The sequence below is a fragment of the Sipha flava genome, unplaced genomic scaffold (genome assembly GCF_003268045.1).
Source record: "Sipha flava isolate LNK unplaced genomic scaffold, YSA_version1 194_pilon_pilon, whole genome shotgun sequence".
Lineage (NCBI taxonomy): Eukaryota > Metazoa > Arthropoda > Insecta > Hemiptera > Aphididae > Sipha > Sipha flava.
In genome coordinates this window covers 401752-428798 of record NW_020272758.1, presented here as the reverse complement: position 1 = coordinate 428798, position 27047 = coordinate 401752, and the positions used below count along the sequence as shown (strand labels likewise).

At 31.0% G+C, this 27047-nt stretch overlaps 4 protein-coding genes across 10 annotated transcripts in view; 1 reads left to right on the top strand and 3 right to left on the bottom strand.

Moving 5' to 3' along the window:
* Nucleotides 1-3126: 3126 nt before the first annotated feature.
* LOC112681682 lies at nt 3127-7867 on the bottom strand. Its single transcript, XM_025551965.1, has 4 exons — nt 7021-7867; nt 5645-5707; nt 5470-5559; nt 3127-3417 (listed from the first exon to the last, which is right to left on the bottom strand). Exons 1-4 carry the CDS (start codon nt 7810-7812, stop codon nt 3127-3129), a joined length of 1236 nt encoding a protein of 411 aa, XP_025407750.1. The 5' UTR covers nt 7813-7867.
* A 2335-nt stretch (nt 7868-10202) lies between these two features.
* LOC112681656 (sodium channel protein para-like) lies at nt 10203-18386 on the top strand. 2 transcript variants are annotated; one of them, XM_025551929.1, is made up of 13 exons: nt 10203-10387; nt 10474-10684; nt 11037-11167; nt 11242-11525; nt 11941-12114; nt 12382-12504; nt 14084-14206; nt 14310-14507; nt 14819-14963; nt 15345-15448; nt 15533-15803; nt 16181-16485; nt 16940-17731. In XM_025551929.1, exons 1-13 carry the CDS (start codon nt 10369-10371, stop codon nt 17729-17731), a joined length of 2880 nt encoding a protein of 959 aa, XP_025407714.1. In that variant the 5' UTR covers nt 10203-10368. The 2 variants fall into 2 exon arrangements, with proteins under 2 accessions (XP_025407714.1, XP_025407713.1); XM_025551928.1 differs by lacking the exon at nt 12382-12504 and adding an exon at nt 13093-13215 and having other exon boundaries at nt 10369-10387; nt 16940-18386.
* Nucleotides 18387-19693: 1307 nt separating this feature from the next.
* On the bottom strand, nt 19694-20351 carry LOC112681699. Its single transcript, XM_025551984.1, has 2 exons — nt 20072-20351; nt 19694-20005 (listed from the first exon to the last, which is right to left on the bottom strand). Exons 1-2 carry the CDS (start codon nt 20275-20277, stop codon nt 19834-19836), a joined length of 378 nt encoding a protein of 125 aa, XP_025407769.1. The 5' UTR covers nt 20278-20351; the 3' UTR covers nt 19694-19833.
* A 2645-nt stretch (nt 20352-22996) lies between these two features.
* Nucleotides 22997-27047, bottom strand: part of LOC112681697 (sodium channel protein para-like) — a 29253-nt gene continuing 25202 nt past the window's right edge. For 2 of the 6 annotated variants that reach the window (XM_025551978.1, XM_025551979.1), the window contains exons 19-25: nt 26437-26610; nt 25735-25897; nt 25436-25623; nt 25068-25305; nt 24381-24503; nt 23422-23536; nt 22997-23293 (exon numbers count right to left, since the gene is read on the bottom strand). In XM_025551978.1, coding sequence (XP_025407763.1) covers nt 23287-23293; nt 23422-23536; nt 24381-24503; nt 25068-25305; nt 25436-25623; nt 25735-25897; nt 26437-26610 — 1008 coding nt within the window. In that variant the 3' untranslated portion in view covers nt 22997-23286. Of the gene's footprint in view, nt 23294-23417; nt 23537-24380; nt 24504-25067; nt 25306-25435; nt 25624-25734; nt 25898-26436; nt 26611-27047 lie in introns of those variants that run through there. The other 4 variants (XM_025551980.1, XM_025551983.1, XM_025551981.1 and 1 more) reach the window with 2 other exon arrangements.

The window sequence follows — 27047 nt, the reverse complement described above, 5'->3', positions numbered from 1 at the left end:
GAATAATGTAGGAGTAGCTACTAGTTAGTAGGTCGAAGCGTCTAAAAATGTTTGTCTAATAATCTGTCTAATAGATAAGACAAACATTTTAAGGCTCTCTACGAATGTGACTAAATATTCATCTATGGAGCATAAGTTTCGTCGCACCGCCGCCTGTCATGGCAGTATAGTGTATCTTGAACACCACGGTCTGACAAGAATATTATAACATGCTCGAGTAGTAAACACGGACAAAAGTCGCCGCCATTTTTACCGAAAATGCTTCTAATCATCTGTTAGGGCACTTCCCGGGACATTTTAACCGTCATAATGCGCGTAGACAAACACTCCATGACCGTTCGGCTGTGGCCGTAATGTGTTTCGAAATTTTATTGCATCGGCATTGGTTCATCATTTGTCCTGTATTATTCCAAAACCGGGAACGAATAAACAACGTTGGATACTTGAGGTCCGCGTTTCAAGTATGTTTCGTATAACCCCTTCGTTGTTTAGCTACACAAGAAAACGTGACAACCACGGTCACTAGACAAATACAAAGAACATAACGATCGGCGAAGGGCATTATCTAGATAAATAATTAATTATCTTTTATCTTATCTAGATAGCTGAAGAAATAATTATCTGTTGTATGATCTCATTTTGATGACACTTTATCTTAATTATAACCAATGAGTTGTTATAAGACAAGAAAAAATTTAAATTTTTGAATTTTCGCAATTCATTCTACAGCCATAATTATTATTTTTTTTACCTAATTAGTTAGACATCACAATTCGGTAGGTACACATATAGGCGTGTGAAGACATGTATTTAAGGGGGTTATGATATGAAAAATAGGGTAAAACATTTATGAATATTATTTTTAATATTTTAATATTATTATCATTATTATTTCCAATTAATTATTCCCAACAGATTTTTAATTCTGGATTTATTCAGAATGTTGCTCGCATAACTGGAATATGTTATTCAAAGACTGATTAACATTGATTGGAAAATTATGGATAAAATGTACAATATATTATTATACTATATAATATAGGTACCTATATTAGGTATTATAATAATAATGTATATTATATGTCCAGATTTCAAGAAATTTCAGGACTCTGACGGGTTTGCTCAGATTAAAGGATGTTAAGTATTTCCAGTAAAAACAACTCCAATACGCAGTTTAACTGCAGAATCAACAGACAATTGTATTTTATCGTTATAAACTGCTAGAAGCTTGTGTTATAATAAAAATGCATATTGTTACTTCGCACATGGTAATAAATTACAAAAGGTATCAAAATGTTAAGGTTTGTACATTTTTTAATATATTGATGCAAATGGGAATCGGATGACCGTATGATAAATCGCCAAGTTACTACGCAGTGATAATATTTTCGATAAAATCGGAAATCGATGCATATTGACAAGTACGGGTGAGTTCGACGCGCGAGTAATGATTACAACAATATGCTATAATAATCGTTCAACAATGGTACACGTACTCCAGGTAGTTCAACTGAATTGCCTAGAGTCTAGGCCCTAGACAATTGAAATATTAAAAACAAAAAAAATAAAAACTATCATTAAAAAATTTAAATATATTTTTTATGTATTACTTGACAAATATTTTCTATTTAAAATAGTATATTTAATAATTAAATATTAGATGACATTTTTAATTATTAAAGATTGTTAAAAAAATGTTTTGGTATTTGAATGTGTGGTAAATTGGAAGGGGTGGGTGAGTAAATCTAATTATTTGAACTGGCAGTTTCAATTTTATTCAGTGCCACTAATCAGTAGTTGTATTTAAATATACTTTTTATTATGTACCTATATGTTTATAATATATATAAATATATTTGTATGTATAGTTAATAAAATCAAATTAATACAGTTTTCATCTTTTTTATTTTTTATTTTTATATTATCTTTTATATATCTTTAATACATTTTTACTTTATCAAGATAAATTTTAAGTATTTTGTGCCCAACACTGACAACAATATGAACAAAATATAATTCACGCATTACATTCACTATAATTATAGGGGAAGAAGTTTCGGTCACCGGGGTTCTCTGATATTTGTATGATGTAGACAAATTGAACACGAAAAATCAATGGAAATAAAATGTACTAATAATTAAAAATCCCAATGTTTTAATGGAATGTAATTAACACGTTTATAATTCAATGACAATAAATTACAAAATTTGATTTTAAACATTATGTTCGTAAAAAAATGAACAAATTAATAACAAAAAAAAGTCAAAAAAAATACAAAATATATAATCATTTTGATGGATTGGCTAAATTGGAACGATGATTTTTGGAAGGAACTATAAATTTCTTTAAGATATACTTCGGACAATATCCTTTGGGCTCTGGCCAAGTATGATAAACGTAGGTATAGTGCGCTGGTTCTGAAACATATTTAAAAAATACATTAATAAGACGTATTAATTATAAATATTTGAATAGACTTACCCAATATTTCTTCTTTTTTTGGTTTAAACTCGGCATGTGTCTTTTTACTTTTTTGTAGAATATCATCATAATTGTCTTGATAAAACTGCAAAAAAACCAACAAATTAATATTAAAGATATTAAAAATTTATTTCTATTTTTTTTTTAATTATAAGTTAAAACATACGTTTGGATGATACGGCTTTATTAAGAATGATGTTTCCTTCGGTCTTTGTGGAGTTTCAGGAATCTTAAATCTTTGGGTGAGAGCTATAAAAAAAAAAAAATGAGCCAATAAAAATCTTGTTTTTCATATTTGTTTTGATAATTAATGCATTGTGTTGTGTTTAAAATTAATTTATGATAAGTCAATAATATTGTAATCATTAATAACTATTAAATAAAATATTATATAAATTGTCGTTTCTATCTTTAAAATATTGATACGTAGAAAATAATTTTTTTTATTCGAGGCAAAAGATGTATATAATGATTTCCTATTACAATAACTTTGTTTGACTAATATTATAACTTGATTCGAATATTATAATAATTTTTAAATCCATTATATTAAGGAATTGTAATTATTTCATTATAATTGAATAACTGCAATCAAAATTGAATATATATATATATATATATATATATATATATATATATATATTTTATATCTTACATGGTAAGCTTGATGAATTTGTTTGAATAATGTTTGATGAAAATCTGCGTGTAGTTTTTTCAACACCTAAAGGATAATTGTTTGTAGGTTTATCTTCCATCTTTGGATAATACGACAAATAAGTAAATCGTTTTCTATCTTTGGGTATACGATAGATGGGGGCCATTACAGGCAGTCCTCTTGATTGAACCGGAGAAGGTAACTCAATCAATTTTTCAGTGATAGAAATTGAGTTGTTTATGCAAGAAATAATTTTATCACAAGTAACTCTTTCCATTATCTTTAAGAACAATTAATTAAAATTAATTTTATTTTTAAATTTTACTTTAATAATGTAACTTTCAACATAGTATTTTTAATATTTTGATTTTATTTGCTATAGCCTTAGTTTAATAAATACATTTTTTGATATCAAAAGTCTTATCACAACTATCTTCTTTTGTTTTTCGTTTATCCTTTGAAAGTTTTTTATGACTCTCCAATACCTAATTATCATTATTTTAATATTTTCTTTATTTATTATACTGATATGAATTTGAAACATTTTTTTTTTCAATAAAAAAATATATTGTAGAATAGAAATGTCAATTCTAGAGCACTCCACATACTCTACAACTTCTCTTCCACTTGCTGCTTATTCATTTTTTTTTCAAATACGTAATCATATGTATTATCAAATAAAAAACATCGTTGGGCAAAATCACTTGTAATCTCCTTAAGTATAATTACAGGAGATATCGTTTGTTATAAAAACCGAAAAAAAAGAAAGAAAACTGAACTTTGGTGGTGTTGATGGTGGTCAGTAGTGATGGTGGTGAAAAATGTAATAGCTGTGGTGGCGGGAGCAGCTTGGAGGAGGAGAATAAGTTGTGGAGTATGTTGAGGTGGAGTGTTGCAAAATCGGAATTTCTATTTTACCGTGTACTATGTATAACTAAAAAAATGGTCCATGTTTATAATTAGATTTTTAATTTTCAACAAATACACCATGTGATATATAAATATTATGTACTTTTTTCAATCGTTGTTTAAAATTTAATTTTTCGATGTTTTAATTTGTATTAATGTTATATATTATATGTATCTTGTGAAAATATTGTTTGAAATTCAATGTATATACAATCTTCGCAAAAAATTTACTGAATAAGTCATCGAAAAACCAAAATTTTTTCAAAATTTATTTGTCATTTTAGGTTTGAAAATCGGTGGTGTTTGTGTGATTATATCAAAAATTGACTAAGATCAATTTATTATAATGGTGTTAGTGAATTTTTGGATACGAAAAACGGTGATCTGAGTACAATTTACCAATATTATTTAATGACAAGTTTTTTTTATGAGTCTTACGTGACAAAACATAAAACTACTATAATTATCTACTCTTAAGTATAGTATTACCTGATATTTTCACTCAAGGGCTGGTTTGTGTTTAGTTTATAAATTAAATTAGTTTATAAATGTTATAAGCAAAAGGAATGTTTTTTCGGAATCAAATATTTTTTGACAAATGTGATGAATATTGTTTTTATTGTAACTAATAATAGTTTTAAATAACAGTGACATCAGTATTTTGTGGCCAGTATCTATTATTTTCTTTACACTAATAAAATTGATTTATTGATTTATTGTTAAATTAATTAGTTATAATCAGTCAATTAACATAAGTAACTGATCAATTTAATTATTTATTCACAAAATACTAATGTAATATTAGACCAACAAACTTTTAGATACAAAATACGCTAATGATATAATTAGATTTTATATAACATTTTTAAAGTTCTATTTTATATAAGAAATAAATCAATAAAATTAGTTTAAATAAATTTAAAAATGTAATTTAGTTTCTAGTGGCACTAATATTATCTTAAAGTTACTGAGGTGATTCACGAATCTCGTGTGCAGTCATGGACTTTTTTGATAAACCGACCATATTTGTCCCATTCGATTAGACATTTTGACGTAATTTGACGGAAGTTGTACAAACAGAAAATAAATATAGATAGAATGTTTTCCCAATACATTTTTACCTTATCACAATCATTTTCTTTAAGTCTTATTTACAATACTAAAAAATCGAGTATTTTAATATAGCTTATTATCAATTATTATTAAATGGTTGGTTTCTACCAAAAAATATTTGTATTAATATTTGAGTTTACATAAATGTTGTATTTTATATAGTTGTTACAATAATGTAAGGTTCAATTAATTATGTTTAAATTGTATTTGGAAAGTTGAATAAGCCACAATTATTGCAGTTATCTAAAATATCAATAAACAAATTATATTTTAGTTAATTTTTTGCGAAAAAATATTAAAATATACTTACTGTAGCTAAGTTTTTATACGTTATTTCAAAGACTCTGCAAGGCATGAAGCTGAAATCAGTGTGTAGCATGTACAGAGAAGTGTGTTTAAACTAAACATAATGATATTATTAAAATCAGATTGATAATGATTTCCTTAAGAACTTATTCAACACTATATATTTTAATTGTCCATACTTCTTTATAATCGGAATGAGATGTTATTTTCGTTCCACTCAAAATTGTTTGTGTTCTTTTCATCTATTACGTATAATAATTTAAGAATTAGAAATTTAATATATTTATTATATTTCAAACTTATAGGATAAGTTTGTTATATAAATTAAAAAGAACATGATAAAGTGTTTAAAGAATGAAGGATATAACAAATATAATAAAATATTTATGTAAATTACGATATTATCAAAAGGCGAAATAATCAATAACACGTTTATAAAGAGAAATAAAAGGACCTTGTTAATATGGATCACTAGCTCGTTTACAGTTTTGAACTAAAATACAATACTCATGGTCCTATGCGCTATCATTTGGCCACCATGCCTTTGACTTCACTCACGATTTTACATTCTATGTAATGGGGGGTGTCCGTGTTTTACGACTGAAGTAAGATTAAGTACCATGTAACTTTAACTTTTTTAACACTATAAGCAGTTAAAAAATATGGCGTCCATTGCGATCAGATTAGAATACTAATTTGTTTTATAAATCACCTATAATTCACTTTATCGGGATAATATAGCTAAGAGAAAAATCGAATATAATAAAAAAATTTAAATATTTTAAAAATAAATAAAATCTCTTCAATACATTTACTTCATTTCACATGATTATTAAATACATGTTTATTTTTTTTACAAAAAGTAATCTTAATGTATAATTTAATTAATTCAATTACTATTTTAAAATTGAAATAGTACATATGTTACCGGTAAAGTGTTGAGTATAGGTAATAAGTATTTCCCATATTTTAACTATCATTTGTAATATTATTAAATTTACAAACTGACGTAATAAACAATATATCCGTAATATCATTATGAATTGTGAAATAATTGTTAAAAATCATCATTGTTGTTATTATATAATAATCATCTGAGCTTAAGTGATTAAATGAGATTAAGTGTGACTGAGAGTCATAAACGTAAACGATTATGATATTGTAAAATTTAAGGTTAAGGAAATCAAAAAAGATTTGTTGACCATGTATTAAGATATTGTTTAAAGTTCCGAAGAGGAAAAACGTGAAAATTGGTTTTCAGTTTTAACGAGGAAGGCATTTATGAGAGATTCGTAAGAATTGAGTCAAAGAAGGTGTCAGCATGTTGGATGTTGGTGAAATGGGGTTGAAAAATTGCGTAATCACCACCCAGTGAATGACCTTAAAGTGATAATATTTTCCGGTCGTCGCTCGTAGTGCGCTCTCGGCCACGAGGCTTAAGGTCCTCAAAATCCACAGGGAAAAAAAGTGTGGGTAGTTTCGTCCAAGGAATATCTAAACGATAGGGCTTTTCTGTTTACGCTCACGGGGCCGAAGTGCAAATAATTATATTTACTTCGGTCTTGCAGCGGTGGCACGTGCGAAAAAGTTGAAAGGTCAACGAGGCCCGGACGAACATTAGGAACAAGTAGGATACGAGTTCCGCGAAGTAGCCATTTATCCAGGAAAGATGACAGATGAACGCGAAGAACGTGAGGTCAGTGATGGTGAAGATGACGAACAGGACGATGATGGCCCCGAACGTGGTGTCCGTCAGTCGGGTTACGGAGCGCTGCAGGCGCGTCCACCGGGACCGGTCGGCGCGCCACGAGTCGAACGAGGTGATGCGGCCGTTGATGTCGCGGAGGCCGCGCGACGCCAGCGACACGAGCAACACGTGCAGCAGCACGGGCGTGACGATCCACAAGTTGGTCAGGACGAACCGGACAATGGACAGCGGGAAGAAATGTTCGTAGCCGGCGCGGTCGAAGTAGACGAACAGCTGTATCAGTTCGGCCGCGAGCGTGGCCGCCAGCCAGCCGACGAAGCGCGCGGCGAACGGCCACAGCGGGACGCTCGGCGCGGACGGCACGTGGTCGTCGAGTGCGGCCACGAAGTCCAGCACGCGGCCGCGGTACGCGCTGAACAAGACGATCATCAGCGGCGGCACCAGGCCGCGCACGTTCAGCCGGGCCACCGACATGATCGTGGACAGTTCGAACATGGACGGCATCGACTTGCTCACGTACTCGACCAACGTGTAGTATATGTAAACGCTGGCGGACGCGTTGATGAACGTGAGCACGCGGTGCGCGGTCGGGAACTCGTCGCGACAGCTGCCCATGCCGTACAGCTGACACAAGTACATCAGAGGTTTCGCGCGGCGGCTTAGCGACGCGCGGCCATCCGCGGTGTCCCGCGGTTTGCCGACCGCGGCGGCCGGTTCCATTCCGCGTGTCCCGGACCCGACCGTCGGCAGTGCGCGCGCCAACACCTGTGTGACCGGTGCGCCGTTCGGACGGTCTTCCAACCGTTCGGTCACGGCCGCTTGACCACAAGTTTGTGTACAAACCGCGTGCCCTCCGTCCCGCGCCGTCTCACCGTTTCGGGCGTGTAACGTGCCAACAACGTGCTCGACTTTTAATCGGTCAAAGTGCGCACCGGCCGTACAAGCTACGTTGTCGTGGTGTACGGAAACTGCCGTCGAACGTGTGTTGTTCCTAGTGTTTCTTATGTTTCCAAACAGTGTTCTGGCACATGTGATACCTACTCGACGATCCTTCCCTCGACCCGATCCAGTCGATCGATGTTAGGCACGACGTGCAATACGTATAAAGCTATTTTAATTCAATTTACATTTAAATTCAATGATTTTTTATTATTTTATATAATACCATTGATTATAGAATAATCAATGATAATACTATAATAGGAAAATTCCACTATATTCCTATATTTTGTTTTTTATTAATACCAAATGTATTATATTATATTGTTCTAATTTAAATTCTTAAGAACTGCTCCCCCAGCACAAGCTTTGCTTATCGGGGGTGCTGTTTAAACTGTATTCTCAATTTTTATATTTTTGATGTAAGATCTGTGATGTTGCAAAAATATATATTATTATTATTGTTTTATTAACATTTGTGATCGTTCGATTTCCTATCCATTATCGTTCTTTACGAAACACATTTTCTATTCGTGCAGAAAAGCGCACGGATCAAACTTTTAGTTTCCTCGCTCTTTATATCCTTTTCTTATTATCCTTCACGATCCGTCCGTGGCCCAATTCACATGGCGGAAAAAAAAATTAACGATGAGATCCACATCCTATTCGATCACGTTGACGAACCAAAATGTTGTTTTTACCGAATTGCTTATACTGAAATTATGACATATCTTTTCAGATTTTGTTATCAGATTGACGATAGTTGTAGAACCATACTTTTTTAATCTTGCATCAATTTAATATTGATGCTTTTAATTCAGGGCGAACACAGGAAAACATTTCGGGGAGGAGAATGACATGCTTTATTACTCGTTATTTATATTTATATATTGTATTTGCAAGTCTCGTGGGAAACCTTGAAGTAATTATTAAATTTGGAAGTTAGGTCATTTTTTTTTATAATATTCTTCTGGTATTTTGGGGGGTGGAGTGTTGAACTTCCCTCCACTCTGCGTTATTTTAATACAACTGTTTTTCGATTCATATAAATATTAATATACTATATTATACTATACCATACTATGTATCCATATACAATTATCATTGACGATTCACATAAAAATTATATTATTAACACGCATTTAAAGCGTGGCTTCAAGGACCTATTTTGAACATTTAAAGTCCTTAGATAAAATCTTCAAAAGGAAAATAGGTTTTAAGTAGCAAATTTTAGACGTTTATTTTTAATTTTAGCAAAAATATCTAAGACGTCATCCATGTAATTATATATATTAATATCTCTATGTGCATTTGTTAAACATAAATTTGGTAGCATATCTTCAATCATTCTTGAACGAAGCCATGTTTTTACTCTTCTTATAGTTGAAAAACTTCTTTCTGCAATAGCGATGCTTACTAAGTTGTCAATGTATGTAGTAATGTTATTAAATATTGATAGAATTGAAAAAAAAATAGTTTTACTACGGGAAAATCTTAGAATTGAGAAGGGGGGAGGTCGCGACTCTCTTGACTTCCCTTGCTTCTGGAGCCATGCCTGATGTATTTTGGAATTTGTGTTAAATTAATGTTAAATTAAAATAAGACGTTTTCGAATGAAAATATTCTATAATATTTTATTTATAAAATTAATCGTAATTTTATTGAATATTATCTATATTTTATTTCTAAAAAAAAAAAAAAACGAATACAATTATATTTGTATTCATGATATATAATGATATATCATTATATCAACAATAATATATTATTGTTGAATTATAAAAAAAAATAATATTACCTATATTTTATTTATAATTTATATGTAGATGTTAAAATACTATGTTAATACGTACATTTCGTTATTATATGATTATAATTATATATATATATATATATATATATATATATATATATATATTATTATTTTTATTATTTATTATATTATTTTATTATTATATGATAACATAGTAATTTTTTTGCAGGAAGAAAAAAATCAAAAAAATCGAAACGGTTATAATGTTTTCGTATTTAAATTATTTGAACGTATTCAGAGAGCGCTCACGCGACCATTCGGAGTAACGACAAAATCAATAACATGGATTCCAGTCCAGTCCATAATGTAGGTTAACTCTCGCGTTATTTACATTCTATCTACGAAACATTTTACTTCTATTCGTTGACGAACAAAAATAATTGTAATGTAATCATCAGCGTTGTTAGCACATAGTTTAGTCAAGCGATCGTAATAAGTTCGAGATGAGTATGTACAGTAGCGGTAAGTACCAGTATCCAGTTTGCTTTACGTGTTGTTACTGTCGTGCGGCGTTGAATTGTGTAGAACACGTATATTTTTTCGTGCAGATGAGCTCTTGGACGCTGGGATAATTTATAGGAATAAAAGAGAACAGCTAGACGTGACCATAGGAGATGGAATGGAGTTACTGATACGCGGGGATAAGAATAAAAAGAAAAAACCGCCGACGAGTAGCTCGTACAATTCGTTCGGCATGCACCAAAGCAGTACCGACGAGAACTGTTACTTAAAGGACAAATATGAATACGACACAAGAAGGTATTTATATTTATAATTTTTAAAGTAAATTTTATTCTTAAGAAAAAAGTAAAACATATCAACTTATATGTTATTGTTAAATATGTGATAAAAGATGTTTATATACCGGAACTTTTAAGGTCTACAACTCATTTTTTTTAAGAAATATTTTTTCACTGTTGCGAGTATTAATCGAGTAATTTTATAATTTATAATTTCGGAAATGAACACGTCAAAGTTTTACTCTTAGTTTTACAACATTTTTGTTATTTGACGCCTATACCAAATTGAATTATTTCAATAAAATTACACGATCAATTCTTAAAAAAATACTATTGATTATTTATTTTATGCATTATTTGTTTTCTTATAGTACAAAATCCTATGGTAGTCACGAGCACGATCCTTACGATAGCGAAAGTCATAGAGGAAGTAAAAGAAGTTTACATAACGCTGAAGAAAAAAAAGATCCTAGTAAAGAGGACGTAGAAATTGATCCACATGGTGTGTGGGATTTTCGGCTCTGGTACCAAGCAATAACAATAATTGATTTGAGTAACACTTGGTATGATTTTTAGGCTTGGAAGGTAACGATGGTATCACTACAGATGTACTCAACGATGAAGAGTATAAAGAACAAGGCCAGGTCGAAATGGTTGAGGACGTTTTCGAAGAAGAAGAGTACCCAGAAGACTGTTTCCCACCGAACTGTTATAAAAAGTTTCCATTCCTAGCCGGCGACGATGAAACGCCGTTTTGGCTGGGATGGGGACAGCTCAGACTGAAAACATTTCAACTTATTGAGAATAAGTATTTCGAAACTGCTGTAATCACTATGATTCTACTTAGCAGTCTTGCGCTGGTATGTAAAAAATTATAATGCCGTTAAATTGTAAAAATTTATGTTTACTTTTTTAAGTTTTTTTTTAACATAATTTACTCTTATATTTTAATACACCAATGGATAGTGTGAATTTATGAGTTACTGTTTCAACTACATAATAGTATTTGAGATAAGAAGTACTATGTGTAACTTAGACTTTTTTTTCAATACTTAAGTATATGTGAATTTTTGTAATGTTTAATAATTATATTATATGCAGTTTAAATATCAATGACCTCAAGCTACACTTTTTACTTATTTGTAAAAAAAAGAAAAAAAATTGAACAAAGTTTTTACTAAATAGCCACTGACCACAATAGTGTTTTTAAATACAAGTTACATATAATTTATTCAAAACATTCGAAATTAATTGTTTATTATTTATATTTTTAAGGCACTCGAAGACGTACACCTTCAGCATCGACCAGTATTACAAGATATTTTATATTACATGGATCGGATATTCACAGTCATATTCTTTTTGGAGATGTTAATCAAATGGTTGGCACTGGGTTTTCGTAATTATTTTACAAACGCTTGGTGTTGGCTGGACTTCATAATCGTTATGGTAAAATTTCTCAGTCTTATAATAATAATATGAATATGGAATACAATATATATGATCGCATACGCATATTTATAAATTTATGTATATTGTATAATATACATACATAAGTGTCGCTGGATAATTTATTATTAATGTTATTCGAAATTTATAATCTTAATAATATGAATATTAATCATTTTTGAGAGGCATTCAAAACATTATTAACACCGCAGTTCTTCGTCACGATTTGATGTGTACATTTTTGGACGCTATAATATTGTCTTGTAGTTGTCATTAGTAAACTTGGCAGCGATTTGGTTTGGGTTCGCGGATATACCAGCGTTCAGGTCAATGAGGACTCTCCGAGCTTTGAGACCGTTAAGAGCCGTATCTCGTTGGGAGGGTATGAGAGTAAGTACGAGCTGCCGGAAAATTTGTGATGTGGACCTTATTACTCACTACATGTGTTATTTTCTTTCATTGTGTACATACATACATATATTTACATGATATATGAAATACTGCGTTTGTTATATTTTTTTCTTGTGGCCACAAAAACCAAATACTAAGCCATACATAACTGCTGCTACACGGCGATAAATTAATATTTAATTTGCAGTGATTTGTTGCCTGAGATTTTTTGTGTGCGTAGCGTGTGCATTTGTTTCGTGACAAAATCGGCCGTCTGGAACGTCATTTCTCTACATATGCTATCTACATAGCTGTTATGATAACATTTACGAAAAACGGTTTTTTTTTGTTTTTTTATTTTTTTTTTTGTTTACTAGTCGTTTTACGATTATTATACTCATGTTTATAATAATCGTATTTACGTAATCATAGTAAGTGTTCGATACATTAAAATCGTAGATAAACATATTATGTCTTGAAACGTCGGGTCTGTAACATGTTTAATCAATTCACAGCTAAATAATTTTAATTTTAATTTTAACTTTTGCTATAACATGTGTGCATTTTCTATGGCTCTACTTCACACAGGTATCCCTGATAAATTTTGTTGCTGCCTTGTTGGGAGCCAGTGGAATCCAAGCTTTCAAAACTATGCGAACTCTAAGAGCTTTGCGACCACTGCGAGCTATGGCTAGAATGCAGGGTATGAGGGTATGTGATCGACAATAATGTACTAACCAATTGCGTCTTAATATCCAGTATTATTTGTATTGTTTAAATCCATATACATATATATATATAAATACATTTATTTTTTTTATTTATTTTAGTTTCGGTATTTGTCCTCAAACGCTACGATAGTGTAATATTTTATATATATATATATATTATTATCAAGTTCGTAAAACATATTCGCAACACTGTAGTGGTAGAAAAAAGTGTATTTAATTTAAATCGTGTAGGTTCCATAAGTTTATTGTCATTAACGACCATCTGATCATTTCATATATTCAATTATTAAGGCCTATAGCAACATTGTAATTTTTCATGTATATAATACGAGTATATAAATGTATAAGTATAAATTCAACTACCAATATACATATATATATATATAATACGTACACAAGGCTTGCGCTCGGTCGTTATAAACGTGTCAAGTTATACGTAAACGTGCGCAGGCGTTTGTGGCAACGAACAATAAACATATTAATCGTACGAAATTGGCTGCCATTCCAAGTAGACGAAGACCCGCATACCCTTAGAGCTACATATGAATTATTTTTATTATTATTATTTTTTTTATTGATATGAACGCACGTAAATGTTTGGCTTGTCAATATTATGTCGTATGTTGCATGCGGTTTACACATCCTTTGCACGGTATACCACAAAGTACGACTTATGTACTTATACATATCGAACAACAGAGCATGTTTTTTCGCGTTAACGTCGTAGCGTTTTCCTTGTAACACTTTGTCGTTGTTACGGTCTTAGTTCTTTCGATTATAACTAACTAAAATATTTTTTTTTTAATTATTATTGAACTCCGATTGACCACAGTGTCGTATTGTACCAGGTGGTCGTAAACGCGCTTGTGCAGGCCATACCGAGTATTTTCAACGTGCTGCTGGTTTGCTTGATATTTTGGCTGATATTCGCCATAATGGGCGTGCAGCTTTTCGCCGGTAAATATTACAAGGTAAGGTGAGTGTACCGTGTACCGGTCGACCGCGATAACGGTAACATCAAAATAGAGGAGTAAAAGGAATTTAATATTTCGGAATATTCGTGTTATTTCACAGTGCGTTGATCCCAAGACCGATAAAATGGTGAACCACGAAATCATACCCGACAAAAACGCCTGTATAGCCGAGAATTACACCTGGCAAAACTCCAAAATGAATTTCGATCACGTGGGAAACGCGTACCTCTGTCTCTTTCAAGTGGCCACATTTAACGGATGGATGGAAATCATGAGAGACGCCGTTGATTCGAGAGATGTAAGCGTGTTAATGTTCAAAATAGTTCTTATTGTTAAACACACTTTGTTAGAGAATGGCACAATCTTTGGTTATACCACTCTTCTGGTCACAGCTAAAGCTCGGATGGGTGACCGTCTGAGTATTTAGCGATACGACGCGCCATGTTCCATACATCTAATACTCTAATTAAGTTTTTTTTTAATGATAACAGTCGAAATAATATATTAGTCTCTGATGTTAAAATATTCTCACAAAAAAGGACCCTGTTGGGTCTGTAAGAATTATAAGTTCGATGTATCTTGATATTAGAATTAATTGGTTTTTTTCAGTTGCACGGGAAACAACCGATTCGTGAAATAAATAATTACATGTACTTCTATTTTGTGTTCTTTATCATTTTCGGCTCGTTTTTTACTCTAAATTTATTTATTGGTGTGATTATCGACAATTTCAATGAACAAAAAAAGAAAACAGGTATTTATACAAAATATTATAATTTTTTTACTTTTTGAGACAGTGGAGGAACAATGTGTGTGCGTGCGTGAGGTGCGTGAAGTTAGTGGAAAAATTCGAGTACTAGTTTCCGCTATAATACCATTATTTAGTGCTTAATTGGTGCTAATCAACCATACTATTTTAAAAATGAGTGCTATACCCAGTAAAAAGATACGATGGGGGGCTTTCCTTTTTTCCCTAACTTCACGCATGTTATTATGGTTGTTATTGTTGCGTGTTATTATTTCTTTCTATTTAGTACAATCTACTGAACAGCACTGAGATGTTTTTTCATGAACTGTCTTATGTTAAATATAAATAATATGTTATCGATGTTTCTGAGAATTGATAATGTTTCAGGTGCGTCTCTTGAGATGTTTATGACAGAAGACCAAAAGAAATACTACAACGCTATGAAGAAAATGAGTTCCAAAAAACCACTGAAAGCTATTCCTAGACCTAGGGTAAATCCTACTTAAACTATACACTTGTTTTAAATGTTATTTTTTTTCATTTATCTTTTACTAAACGTCATTAACGTGATTTAGTGGAAGCCACAATCGATCGTCTTCCAAATCGTAACCGATAAAAAATTTGATATGCTTATCATGTTGTTCATTGGCTTCAATATGTTGACAATGACGCTCGACCACTACCAACAGACTAAATTGTTCACGGACGTGCTTGAACTTCTCAACCAAATATTCATTGCTATATTTTCTTCGGAATGTCTACTAAAAATATTTGCATTGCGGTATTATTATTTCAAAGAACCGTGGAACTTATTCGACTTTATTGTGGTTATACTTTCTTTAGCAGGTAACATATATTATTTTTACGATAGAATATCATAGGTATACCATTAATTTTAATACTCATATTTATTTTTAAATACACGAATATCTTTGCTGTGAGCAGCAATACTTGTTTAAAACACGTTATCTCTCACAAACTATTAACTGTTTTTTTATTCTACTGCATAAAACCTACATTAGTTGAGACTATTATGAATGATGACAAATTGTTTATTTATATATGCTATAAGAACACATATTATTAATATGTACTGAATATAGTTAACAAATAGTTACAAAGTGTATCATATAATATTATAAAAAAAGATGAATTTCAGAAAACTGACCAACCCGTCTGTATTATTTTGTGTTCTATTTTTTAAACACCGATTTCGTTTATAGGTTTGGTGTTGAGCGATTTAATTTCCAAGTATTTCGTGTCACCGACGTTGTTGCGAGTTGTCCGAGTAGCCAAAGTGGGCCGAGTATTGCGTTTGGTTAAAGGAGCGAAAGGCATCAGAACTCTACTGTTTGCTTTGGCCATGTCGCTCCCTGCGCTGTTCAACATATGCTTGCTGCTGTTTCTCGTTATGTTCATATTCGCCATATTTGGTATGTCATTTTTCATGAATGTGGACAGCCATGGTGGCCTGGACCAGGATTACAACTTCCGCACGTTCGGGCAGTCGATGATACTTCTGTTCATGGTAAGCTACCCGTGAAGCAGTAAGCGAGTATGTGACACTATGTGTATGCGTATATATTGAGCGACTACAAGAAGCATTTACGAATGAGACGATCGCCTCGGTCCTCGATCGATAGTAACATGTGGACATTTTTCTTGAGATGGGATTGGAGGATATATTTTATTTACGTAAGGTGACTATTCGTGATGAAGAGGAATAATTTATTGAAAATGAGACACTGGGACGGGTGTGCGAGAGGAGAGCTTTGAGAAGAGAAATGAAAAATTGATCAGGAAACACGGACGTAATCCTCTTGGGCTAATTTTTGCTATACAAATCAAATAACCTCTCCTCTGCCTACAAACAAATTCGATAGGACGAACATCATCGTGGTTATCTTATATTTATGTCATCATCGTCCGTCGCTATATTGTACTCCGCTGAACATTTTTACAGCTCAACATTTAATTTTCAGCTGTCAACATCATCCGGCTGGGACGCGGTACTGGATGGCATTACTAACGAAGAGAACTGCGAAAAGCCCAACTTGGAGATGGGTATCACCGGGAGCTGCGGAAGCACCACGGTGGGCACGGCGTTTTTACTGTCGTACCTGGTGATCAACTTCCTGATCGTGATCAACATGTACATCGCGGTGATCCTAGAGAACTATTCGCAGGCAACCGAGGACGTGCAGGAGGGGCTGACGGACGATGACTACGACATGTATTACGAGATCTGGCAGCACTTTGACCCGGACGGCACGCGGTACATCCGCTACGACCAGCTGTCCGACTTTCTGGACATACTGGAGCCGCCGTTGAAGATCCATAAGCCGAACAAGTATAAGATTGTGTCCATGGACATACCGATTTGCAAGGGTGACCTGATCTACTGCGTTGACATACTGGACGCGCTGACTAAGGATTTTTTCGCGCGCAAGGGCAATCCGATCATCGAGACTGTGGCCGAGATCGGCGAGATCCAGACGCGGCCGGAGGAGGCGGGATACGAGCCCATCAGCTCGACGCTGTGGCGCATGCGCGAGGTGTACTGCGCGATAATCATACAGAGCGCGTGGCGCAAGTTTGCGCGGGCTGCCAAGGAGCAGACGGCCGACGAGGACAGGAGCGACGGTGCTGCCTCACCGGACGGCCGCGAAACCGCGGTACTGGTCGAGAGTGACGGGTTCGTCACCAAGAACGGTCATAAGGTGGTCATCCACTCGAGGTCATCGTCGAAAAGCTCAAGACTAGCCGACGTATAAAAAATCGACCACCACGTGGTGATGCTACGCACACGTTTGTATTTTGCGTAAGCAATGTATTTTGTACGATATTATTATTATTGTTATTATTATTATTATTATAAGTATTATAATTATTATAATAATAATAATTATTATTATTATTATTATTATTATTATTATTATTATTATTATTATCATCATCATCATCATCATTGCGGTGAACTTTTATTACGATCGAAGCTTTATACGTATAACATAATTACGGTTACATTGTTATGTATTTGATTTTCACTCAATACTAATTTTAACACTCCTATATTATATACAACATACCTATTGATTGCCAACTGCTGTGATACATATATTATATATTATATAAAGTTTTATAATTTGTAGCGTATAAGGTTTACATGAGAGCTTAAAAAAAAAAAAACAAACAAAATTAATAATAATAATTAAATTATTAAGTGTTATATTATAGTATTATTAATTGCGGGTTTGTTCAAAGAGGACTTGCATTCAGTTTTTTTTATACATTTATTTGATTTTCACGCATAGTGTTATTTAGCCAGCAATGAAGTTCAATTACTCAGACAAAACTTCACGGATTTTATACACAATATTTTAATGTAACTATGATTATGTATATTTTTTTTAAAATTTCATAAATTTTACTAATGTAATGTTCATATATTATAAAATACACGAAAACTATTATATTTTCACATTAATCGATGTTGGGAACATTATTTACAGTAAATATTAAGGTTACCAGTATTATGTTTGGTTGTACCATACTCATAGATCAGAGGTGGACAACAGGCGGCCCACGTGATTTTCAAATTACTTCGTACAATTATAGTGTTTATTAGTTTTTAATTTTATTACGTCGATGGAAAAATGTACATATTATATTTTTATACGGTATTGAACGCCACCTGAATTATTAAATGTTTAAGTATAATATATATCCATAACAGTATAGCTAACGCAGCTTTATAGGTATGAGATACTTATTTTATGGTATTGGTTCAGTTGTAAGATTAAAGTATATAAAATAAATGCTGATTGTCAATTTTAACGATCTTATTCTTTTTTTCTTTTTTTTTTTTTTATCTGCTCAGTCAAATTTAAAAAGGTCTATATAAATTGGCACTGTAATTATTTTGAGTTGCTTATCCCTGCTATAGATTATAATATATTATTACGTTTAACATAAACATTCTGACAAGTAACGAAAATACTTGTCAATATTCAATGTATATAATTTGAAAATTTGTTCGCAAAGAATTTTTACAAATCACTATTCTAGTACTATTCTACTATGGATAAAATGATCCTCTTTTATTTTACAATTTTTATCCGAAACCTCTGATAATTGTGACGATCCATTTAATCCTTCTGATCGAAATCGTGTATACAGAACACACAGCATGGTAAGACCATACATTTCTCGTTTTAAATACACATTCGTCTATAAAGACTTAAATTTTTATCTACGTCTATATGTAAGATAAAATGTAAATAAAACAATATAAGTTTTAATTTAAGTATGATTTTAAGCTGTATTTTTTTCTTACAATAATTTTGGCTATTATTAGTTACTCAAATATTTAAATAAAATTGTAATCTTGCTAGCTTAATGAATGATAATTAGTAGTGGATAATTAATAGTGGAAATTAGTGATATTAATAATAAAATTTAATTGTTTGTATTACTGTTCACTCAAATTATTTAAAAACTAATATTAATAAATAATACAAACTATCATAAAAGTTAAATAACCATAAATACGGTGATATTTTAAACTAATAATTATGTGATATATTATTTAAATCTAACTAATAAGTTTAGCCCAGATTGAAAAACAAAAGCAGCTGACAGAGTCCTAGAGGATTGGTTGTTTGACGGGATAATCTTAGTGGTTGGTAGTACCCAAGAAGGAGAACTAATAAGTAATAATTAATTTAAAAATTATGTTATTACTAAAAATTCCATTTATTATAAATGTTTTTCAATTTAAAATTATGTTTGGTAGTTCCTAGTTTATCATACACTTTGAATTCGATGAGCTATAGTGACACAAAATAGTTATATATTTTCTTATTTAAAATTTTAACTATCGACGCTTTCTTGATTTTGGCAGTCTGTTTGAATTTTTATTTGCACAAAATTTATGGTTTTTTTCAATTTCTTGTAACAGTTTTATTACCGCACAGTTAACCCCTACAAGAAACTGTTCCGATGGCGCAGGAATGTTTTTGTCAGAGTTTTTGATAAAATTTAGTTTTCTGTGTTCAAATAGATTTAGATAAATCAGTATTATTATTTTTATTGATTCATATTATTATTATTACCTGATATGAGCACAACTAACATTTTCTGAATTGGACAGCTTTTCATACGGAGTTGTTGAAGTAGAAGGAACACCGTTTGGTAGTATGATTTGTAAATTATTATTTTTTTGGCATGTTAAGTTATTCGATGTAGTGGGTATTTTACTTTGGTGTCGAGAGCGATCATTTTCATTTTGTTCGAACGATGATGACATGTTTGTCAACATTAATAAATTAATAATCTATATGACTGCAGATGATGTTTTGATAGTCTATAAATATTTTATAAAAGTAAACAAAAGAAAATTAATAATAATATCATAATTTTAGGTAACAGTTTCTAATAGAAATATTAAAAAGTATAGTATTAGTGGTTGTTGACAAATATAAGAACAATGTATCTATGGTGATTTGTAAAACAACAATTGATATTTGCCATATTAAAAATGAAATAAAATAGTATACTTTTATAGCTACTCGTAATATATTAGGTACCTTCAAAAATATTTATAAGCAAAATAGTATATTGGTGTTTGTCGGTTTTTTTTATATTTATAAAGATAATACGTAGGAAAGATGCACCCTATATTGATTAAAAATAAAGAAACCTATAGCAGCCTGGCTATTGTGTATAATAGTATTTGTAATAGATAAGCACTATATTTGTAATGTATTGGCACTCATGGTTGGTTTTACAGGTCATGACATAACGTCTCTGGAATTAATAAATTTAGAGGTCTCACACCAATCACAATGATTGAGGTTTTAAACTCAAATAATTGGTTTTTTGTTAATCATTTTCATCTTTTACTTTTTCATTTTAAAAACCACATAATATTTTTTAATTCTTTTTTTAAATATTTTTATTTGATAATACTAAATTCAATTATCTTTAATTGCATAAAATATAAAATTATAGTTTTTGAGTGTAAAATTTTTTTCCAAAGTCTGTTTATATTGTTCTAAAGACTATTGCATAGGGCATGTATTATAAATAATGGTTTTGTTTAACTTAAATAGGATGTAACTCACTTAATAATTCTTTCTTGTCGTTTAAATAAATTATCATTCAAAATGGTGGTTTCAATAAAAAACAAATATTTTTTCTCAATTTTTTTTATTAAAGAGACAAACAAATTATTGCAAAATATGAAATGTACATTATTAAAAAATATCCGTAGGCAATATTATCCGACAATTTTCGTACCGTCAAAGAGGGAAGGACATGCCGGTGCGAAAAACGTCGCATATATATTTTGTTTACATTATTCAGCGTTGTCCTTGTCTCAGATACAGCAGATAACAATATAATTAAATTAATTTGGTTATTAAATTTGTTTAGTATAAATTTACCCCGAAACAATAATAATAACGTCTCTTAAAAAGTATGCATAAAAACAATAATTTTTTTAACCCTTTAAGCAAAAAATTTTAGGTAATAGGGTGTTTACACAATACTTATCATCCATCAATTAACAATTTTTACAATATTTTCTAAATCTTAAAACTTTCAACAATATTCAAAAGTGTAACAAAAACGATTTTTCAATAATTTTTTTTCAGTAGTACAAATTTTGAATCTAAAAAAACAGTGCGTATAGGACGAGTTTAATTGGTTGTTTTCCAATAAAAATGCATCGTTACAAAATTTGTGCGTTTTTCGAGTGATTGGGTCAAGCGTTTTTTATTTTTTTTGTTCCTTAAGAAAAAAGATCACATTAGGTATTTACGCTTTTTTTTATGTTATATGTTCTTCAAAAAATTGATATTTATTTAATGCTTTTTAAGCGAAAGCGACGTCATTTTGGTAACTCTACTCTACCTAAAACATTAAATATTTAACTAAAAACTTAACAGATTATAAAAATTCAACTACAAACTATGTTCAAATCAATTTATTAATTTTAAAATTAAATTTATCTAAAGCGCTTGATGTTATCTTTCTTTTCATTTTGGTGTTTTCACTTGTTCAATGTTTAATCCCATATTTTAAACACGTTTGTAAATATATATATATATATATATTTATATTTATATGCATATGTATATAGATATTTACATCCATATGAATATAGATATTACATATTTATATATTTATTTATAGGACTGGATAAAAGCAACCCAAGGTCAAGCCAAAACGAAAATTAATAGTGTCTACAAAGTAGATTATTTAATCATCAATATTATTTTTATTAATAAATATTATTATTATTATTTTTTTTACAAATAAATTCGTTTGTTATGTACATTAATTTACTTTCTCTTGAAAAAATGTTCGTCCGTGAACAAAAAACAAAATACAAACAAAACAAAAACGGGCGAAAATAAACAAAAATTCAATCACAGATACGACGTATATAGAAATATCACAGATCATTTTATTTTAAACTGCGTATTTATTATTATTAATATTACATATTATATATTTTTGTTAAAAGACTGTCGAATAAAGCCTGATTTTCTGTATATATATATTTGTTTACGTATTTAGCCAGTTACTTTGGTTCATTTTTGTTATTTACAGACTATTAGACTATATTAGCCGAAACTGTTTTTCTCCGGATGAACTAACTATATTATGTGTTACAACATTTAAAAGCGTGTCGAGCTTAAAATATACTAAATTAGTTGGTTTTATTATTTAGGTTACCAAAATGACGTTCAGTATAAATGTATACAATAAGTTAAGTGTGAATATACTTTAGCGAGTATAGCTTAAGCTCTTCGATGTCTCTTTCACAGACCTACCTAAAAAAACACCCCAGGCTTTTGTAAGTGCATGTGCATTGTAAATATTTAAACATGCGTAAAACATCACATCCTGCACAGTAGGGATCGAAATGTACAATTGCCGAAGCGTTTAATTTAGTTAGAATTTTTTTTCAGTTTTAAAAACGCATATAGAAAAGTAATTTATTTTCACTTCGAGAGAAATAATAATAACCATGATGAAACAAACATAAATATATTTCTTTTATGCAATAATTCGATCCCTAGTAAGTAGTCAAGAAGAAAATATCGCAATTTTTCTTCATTGAACGATGTAAGTGTAATTTACTTATGGTGTTTCTTACAGAGACAAATGTTAGAAACTTAAATTGCTCAGTGCTTTGTTTGGGTTCTCTTTTTTTTGTTCATTGTATTTATTAGGAAAAAAGAGAGAAAGTGAGCTGTTTTCCTAAACAGCATGGTGAGTAGCCGACTGAAGCAGTTCTAACAGCCGAGTTAATTATATGCTAGCATCTGAAAAAAAAGTGGAAAAAATCATCAATATAAAAACATTTAGTAATTTATATTAATGATTATTAGAAATAAAAGATAATTTCAAATAATACAGCATTAATTTACATTATTAGTAAATAATTAGTTACTTTAAACTATCCAGGTCGAAACTTTCTTTTTTGTAGTCATTTCCAACTTTGTTTCCTTGGTGATTTCCAATTGAATTCGCAACTTGGTTCCTTTTAATTTTTTGCTTTACATCTCCTATGTACATACCAATATATATTATAATTAATCAATTACAATTATTACATATTTTATTTTATTTTACATTAAGAAAATAATACTGAGTTTAAGTCATTCATTATCAAATTTATGTTATAGGTAAGAATATTTTAATATTCATAGCATATATTATTTCTTTGAAATCGTTTAAAATAATGAGACTTATTAATAACTAAATTAACTTGCTATAAAAATATTACTTAAATTTTTAAATGCAATTAATAAGTTATCATTTGTGATGTTCCTATATAAAAAATAATAAATAAAGAAAACAATCTTAATTATTGCTTGAAATTTGTTTCTTTTAAAATTAAAACGAAGATAAAAAAAATATTAAGTAAATATTTATCTTATAATTAGTTTTTTGGCTACTGAATTAATCATAATTTTAATCATAATTTAAACCCTCGTAAACTTTTTTTGTTGTTATTAAGGTAAATTTTTTTCTTAACAGTAATAAATATGTATTTACTTTTAGTTAAATAAAAATATTTTAGTGAAATTTTTAAAAAAAATAAAGTTTACATGAAAATTTCAATATTTTTTAAATGACACAAAAAAAAATCTATTAAAAATTATACCATCTATAAAAAATAGTAATATAGCATTCAGTAAAAATGTCTTGTCTCTAGAATTATTATTTTTTTAAGATACGAAAATTTGATTTTATTGATAACCGATATGCCGTACATTTTACTGTGATTTTATAAAATTATGTCAGTTTTACGCAATTATTAAAAAACTGCATTGAAATGAGTACGATGACCCTCTCAAAGTTCATAGAATAGAATAGGATAAAAATGAAAAACTCATATTTAAGTACCTGGTATAGTAAATTCCATTCCGTCACCAATTGTCATCTCCACTGGCTCCTTACTGTCTTTAAAAGGTGTTATAACGTCTACAATAACCTCGTCAGCAGGCAAGTCTATATCTCTATCACGACCTATATAGTCCGCAAATGCATACACAAAATAATAAAATAAGTTAGTGATAATATGTAAATTTTGAAACCGTAATGTATTATTACGCATTTACACTACACTCGGGTTAAAAGTATACACATGCGTGCTACTTGTACAATATGACTATTGGCATGCTAATTGTTTGATAGAAATCATAATATAAATAATAATAATAATATTGTTATTGATGTACTTCAGAATATTTTTATGTCAATTGCGAAATGATCGTGTTAAATCAGTTAAATCATTGATTAATTTATTAGTGTTAAGCTAATTTCATAATATTAGATAAAGAATTTTATAGTATAAGAATCATTGTATGTATATACTTATTTATACATAAAGAACGCATGCATTAATTTAAATACACAGATATTCACATAAATGTATATATATATATATATATATATATATATATATATATATATATATATACATATAAGAAATATATTCTGCGAAGCTTCGATAAAAAAACGTAAAAAAAAAAATCGAAAAAAAAAACAAAAATCATGACTTTGTCATTTGAAAGGCAATAAGGGATTAACCTTGGTCCCAACTGTAGTTTAGGCAGGCCTCACCTGACGCCTGAACCGATATCTGATTGGTGAGTTTCGCTCTGAGTGCTTTAAGAAAGTCCATTATACGCGTTTTCACCCATTTGTTGAATCGGCCAATGCGTTCAAATGCTTCGGTAATCTTGTTTGTATCGCTGTCGGCCGTAGGCACTGACAGGTTGGATGAGCCAAAATTACTCAGCAACAACGCTAAGAAAAGGTTAAGCACCTGAAACAAATGGTCGATGGTTATACGTGCGGTCGTTGTCGATGCCGCGGGATCCTGTCCGCCATAGTTGTCAATCAAATTTGTAATGCGTACACTACTACTGCCTAGTTCACACTACCGCGGTACATACCACGAGGTTACCGATGACAACGGTAGCCAAGAAAAATGGTATACACGTCGATTCGGCGACGAGTAAGCAGTCCCACATAGATTCGATCCATTCGCCGCACAACACGCGAAATACTATCATAAACGAGTGTAAAAAATCAGTGAAGTTCCACCTGGGCAGTTCTTGGTCTTTGAATAAGTGTACTTTCTCTGCGAAAATAAAAATTATCGTTGTAATAATGAAACTAACGTGATCGTAATGTTGACTGCGATTCGGTTTCGGATTGTGATTATCGTCAACGATATTACGGGTAAACTTACCTGTGTAGCTTTTCCCAAAAAGCTGCATACCCATGACGGCGAATATGAATATGATTATGCACAACACGAACGTCAGGTTACCCAATGCACCAATGGTTCGACCCATAATGGATATTAAAAGATTCAGCGTGGGCCACGATTTCGCTAACTTGAAAACTCGAAGCTGAAATCGAAAACATTGAATTACCTGTCTGTTGTTTGTCTATATTAACTATAGGAGACGTTTGTTATGAGTTTGGAAGTCATGCATTCAATTGAAATGTTTTAAAATGTTTATTTAATTGGTGAAAGTCTGTTGTTTTTTCAAAAACTATAAGATTTAAACGTGTATAGTATCCATTAGAAAATTATATCAATATATAATTATTGTAGTGTATGAGGTATACAAGGAACTAGTGTTTTATTGAATATCTCTTTTTTGATATTATATTTTTAACTGGATCAGTTGTACGAAAAAATTTCGTGTTTAATTTTTCAAATTAATTTTATTTGCTTTGTCTGTTAAAATATAGTTGGATGTTATATAATATTAATTCAAGAATAATTAAATGACAAAACACTTAAATTACAAATAAGTACACTTTTCGTGTGCAAAAACATATTTCATTCAAACATAATGCATTCAAACGCAATCATACGCATCTTTTGTTACTGGCCGGACTACGGTACTAACTATGTCTCGGAAACGAAGGAAACACTCACCAAACGAAAGGAACGTAACACTGATAGACCTTGGTAGCCGGCTGATAGCAGTTCCACAACTGATAGGATGACGATGATGAAATCGAAGATGTTCCAACCCATTTGAAAGTAGTATTTGGGACTCATCGCCATCAGCTTGAGAGCAGCTTCCACGCCGAATGTCGCGCTAAAAAACTATACGTTCATTGGATATTAGTCGGGAGAAAAAAACTGAAGGGATCTCGTCTTGAACGACTAAACGCAATCTATTTATTGTTTCGACAATGGGTTTACACCGGTTTCGCACACGGTTACCGCAACAGCTCCGTTAGCCCAGCGCTCGATGTCTGAAAGTTGATTCTTTTTTTTTTTTAGAAAATTATTTACAAATATATAACAATTCGTATTCTGATTTTTGAAGTTTTTAGCCGATAATTCATCCCTTAAAACAATTGTTTTGCACTCGGGTTGTTGGGCCAATGTAATATTAGTACCTCCGGCCCTTAAACTTGTTTTAAGCATTCAATTTCAGATTACGAATTTCAAAGTTGTGGTTGCACATTATTACAAATCGGTTATTTTAAGAGAAAATTGTTTGACCTTTCGATCTCCGAGTGCTAGGCTTATGATAT

Bases quoted from the DNA above. Each gene is read 5' to 3' on its own strand.
- LOC112681682 (XM_025551965.1), bottom strand. From the start codon at position 7,812: ATGTACTTGTGTCAGCTGTACGGCATGGGCAGCTGTCGCGACGAGTTC. The intron at 5,560-5,644 runs GTATGGACAATT...CATTATGTTTAG, and splicing joins CTCATTCCGATTATAAAGAA to TTTAAACACACTTCTCTGTA. The intron at 3,418-5,469 runs GTAAGTATATTT...TTGTTCTTAAAG, and splicing joins CGTATAAAAACTTAGCTACA to ATAATGGAAAGAGTTACTTG.
- LOC112681656 (XM_025551928.1), top strand. The intron at 11,526-11,940 runs GTATGTAAAAAA...TATATTTTTAAG, and splicing joins TACTTAGCAGTCTTGCGCTG to GCACTCGAAGACGTACACCT. The intron at 14,964-15,344 runs GTATTTATACAA...ATAATGTTTCAG, and splicing joins TGAACAAAAAAAGAAAACAG to GTGCGTCTCTTGAGATGTTT.
- LOC112681699 (XM_025551984.1), bottom strand. From the start codon at position 20,277: ATGTTGACAAACATGTCATCATCGTTCGAACAAAATGAAAATGATCGC. The intron at 20,006-20,071 runs GTAATAATAATA...ATTTGAACACAG, and splicing joins GTTAGTTGTGCTCATATCAG to AAAACTAAATTTTATCAAAA.